Source organism: Haematobia irritans, chromosome 4, assembly GCF_050003625.1.
Source record: "Haematobia irritans isolate KBUSLIRL chromosome 4, ASM5000362v1, whole genome shotgun sequence".
NCBI classification, from domain to species: Eukaryota; Metazoa; Arthropoda; class Insecta; order Diptera; family Muscidae; genus Haematobia; species Haematobia irritans.
Window position 1 is genome coordinate 32218435 of NC_134400.1, and position 3298 is coordinate 32221732.

The 3298-nt window shown below is 36.8% G+C and overlaps 1 protein-coding gene across 1 annotated transcript; it reads left to right on the top strand.

Annotated features, from left to right (window-relative positions):
- Nucleotides 1-211: 211 nt before the first annotated feature.
- LOC142234308 (uncharacterized) lies at nucleotides 212-843 on the top strand. Its single transcript, XM_075305409.1, has 2 exons — nucleotides 212-362; nucleotides 425-843. Exons 1-2 carry the CDS (start codon nucleotides 212-214, stop codon nucleotides 781-783), a joined length of 510 nt encoding a protein of 169 aa, XP_075161524.1. The 3' UTR covers nucleotides 784-843.
- The last annotated feature ends 2455 nt before the right edge of the window (nucleotides 844-3298 follow it).

Genomic DNA, 3298 nt, shown 5'->3' on the forward strand with positions numbered 1-3298 from the left:
GTAATAAGCAATTTAATGTTTTGTTAAAATATACAACAAACTCAAAATTGTATAAAAGACATTGAACTATAAATAATAGATACATAATTGAATATCACTACAAATCCTACGATTCAATCGCAGCGACAACACCTCACAATTTATTGGAAAACAGTGACAAAAAATGAAGGTCCTTACTGTCATTATCCTAGCTGCTCTTTGCCTTTCGGTCATGGCCCATGGTCATGGTCACCATGATCATCGTGATGATCACCATGATTATCATGCCCATCCAAAATATGAGTTTAAATATGGTGTAAAGGATTTAAAAACTGGCGATATTAAAGATCAATGGGAACATCGTGATGGTGATAAAGTTAAAGGTAAGCTAACGTAAGAGCCCTATTTTAAAATACATTTTAATTTAATCGATTTGATGTTGCAGGAGGATATTTCTTTAAAGAGGCTGATGGTACCATTCGCGTGGTGGAATATCATGCTGATGACCACTCGGGTTTTCATGCTGAAGTAAAGAATATTGGCCATGCCCAACATCCCGAGGTTCATCATCACTCTCATTCTGATGCCCACCATGGTGATCATCATTCTCATCACCATGAGGACCACAACGCTCATCATGGTGTTTACCACTCTCAACATAACGAACATCATTTGGATCATAGTGACTCGGATAAGCATTATTCCTATCATGTAGAGCATCCTCAAGTGCACCATGCTAGTAAGCATCATGCTTTTGAACATCATGGTGAAGCTACAAGTTTCAGTAAAGTTCATCATCATTAAATCTGTACCCTGTACCCTTAACTAAATAAATTCCACGATTGACTCTTTTATGAATTGTTATATTAAGATCTTTTAATTGGTAGAATTTTAATGGAATAAAATATACACGGCCGAAATTTTGGACAAATCACAATCGAATTTCGCAAGTTAAGTTAACTATATAAGATAACTTCCTGAGGTTGTCTTCCAAATTGAAGTCAGTTATGGAACCTCAGTTACATGTACTGACAATCTTGAGTCAGGTTTGCTAATCAATATTACAAATACATCATAAAACAGAAAAAAATATCACCAATATTTATATACCCTCCACCATAGGATGGGGGGTATATTAATTTTGTCATTCCGTTCGTAACACATCGAAATATTGCTCTAAGACCCCATAAAGTATATATAAGCATGTCCGTCCGTCCGTCCGTCTGTTGAAATCACGCTAACTTCCGAACGAAACAAGCTATCGACTTGAAACTTGGCACAAGTAGTTGCTATTGATGTCGGTCGGATGGCATTTGCCAATGGGCAATATCGGTTCACTTTTACAAGTCGATAGCTTGTTTCGTTCGGAAGTTAGCGTGATTTCAACAGACGGACGGACATGCTTAGATCGACTCAAAACTTCACCACTTTTGGGGTTTTAGAGCAATATTTCGATGTGTTACAAACGGAATGACAAAGTTAATATACCCCCCATCCTATGGTGGAGGGTATAAACAGGCAGATTTAATACCTATATAAGCTACTTAATTCTTACACTGAAAAAAAAGCATGCCCGGTTTCAAAGATTTTGTCTTTACTTTAAAAATGTTGGTAGTGATTCCGAGCCAAAGAAGCGGAGAATACAAGTAAGGATACTTTTAAGACACAATTCTCTTTTAAATTTGGGTTTTGTGTACTTGCTTCTAGGAAGTGAATTTTAATTTTTCGCTTTTTCAGCTTTTTTTCTTCATATGCTATCAAAGTCCTTTAAAAATGAGTTAACAACAACTTTATTTTCCAAATTAAGACTCGACTTCCAGTAGAAATTATGCTATGTTTCAATTAAGAGACGTCTTTAAAATAAAGTGTTGAAAAACATGTCCTATATTTGAACGATCTTTTGCTTTGTAGTCAAGTTACAAAAAGACAACAAATTTAAAGATAATTTAATTAAAATTAAAGAATTTTTTTTTTTGAATTATTAAAGTCAAGTTGACCTTAGCCCAAAAATTTTTCTTTCATATTATGATACCCATTTTTAAGTGAAATCACTCAATTATACGGACAATACGACTTCATTGAAAAGTTTATCGACTTTTGGACAAGGAAAAAAAAAACAAGAAATGCGTCTTCTATGCTAAACAAAATGTGCATTCCTATTTTAAAGACATGAAATCTTTGACCTCACGACAATATTTTTATACCCTCCACCATAGGATGGGGGTATATTAACTTTGTCATTCCGTTTGTAACACATCAAAATATTGCTCTAAGACCCCATAAAGTATCTACATTCTGGGTCGTGGTGAAATTCTGAGTCGATCTGAGCATGTCCGTCCTCCCGTCCGTCCGTCCGTCTGTTGAAATCACGCTAACTTCCGAACGAAACAAGCTATCGACTTGAAACTTGGCACAAGTAGTTGCTATTGATGTCGGTCGGATGGCATTGCCAATGGGCCATATCGGTTCAGATTTGGCTTGCGGAGCCTCTAAGAGAAGCATATTTCATCCAATCTGGCTGAAATTTGGTACATGGTGTAAGTATATGGTTCCTAACAAACATGCAAAAATTGGTCCATATGGCCCCATATATATAATAGCCCCCATATAAACCGTTCCCCAAATTTGGCTTGCGGATCCTCTAAGAGAAGTAAATTTCATCCGATCCGGCTGAGATTTGGTACATGGTGTTGGTATATGATCTCTAATAACCATGCAAAAATTGGTCCACATCGATCCATAATTATATATAGCCCCCATATAAACCGATCCCCATATTTCAACTCCGGAGCCTCTTGGAGGAGCAAAATTAATCAAATCCGGATGAAATTCGGTACATGGTGTTGGTATATGGTCTCTAATAACTATGCAAAAACTGGTCCACATCGGTCAATAATTATATATAGCCACCACATAAACCGATCCCCAGATTTGACCTCCAGAGCCTCTTGGAGTAGCAAAATTCATTCGATTCGGTTGAAACTTAGTACGTGATGTTAGTATATGGTCTCTAACAACCATGCAAAAATTGGTCCATATCGGTTCATAATTATATATAGCCCCCATATAAATCGATCCCCAGATTTGACTTCAGGAGCCTCTGGGAGGAGCAAACTTCGTCCGATCCGGTTGAAATTTGGTACATGTTGTTGGTATATGGTATCTAATAACTGTTCAAAAATTGGTTCACATCGGTCCATAATTATATATAGCCACCACATAAACCGATCCCCAGATTTGACCTCCAGAGCCTCTTGGAGTAGCAAAATTCATCCCATCCGGTTGAAACTTAGTACGTGATGTTAGTATATGGTCTCTA

Coding starts and splice junctions, on each gene's coding strand:
- LOC142234308 (XM_075305409.1), top strand. CDS start 212: ATGGCCCATGGTCATGGTCACCATGATCATCGTGATGATCACCATGAT. Junction 363..424: donor TGATGGTGATAAAGTTAAAG/GTAAGCTAACGT, acceptor TTGATGTTGCAG/GAGGATATTTCTTTAAAGAG.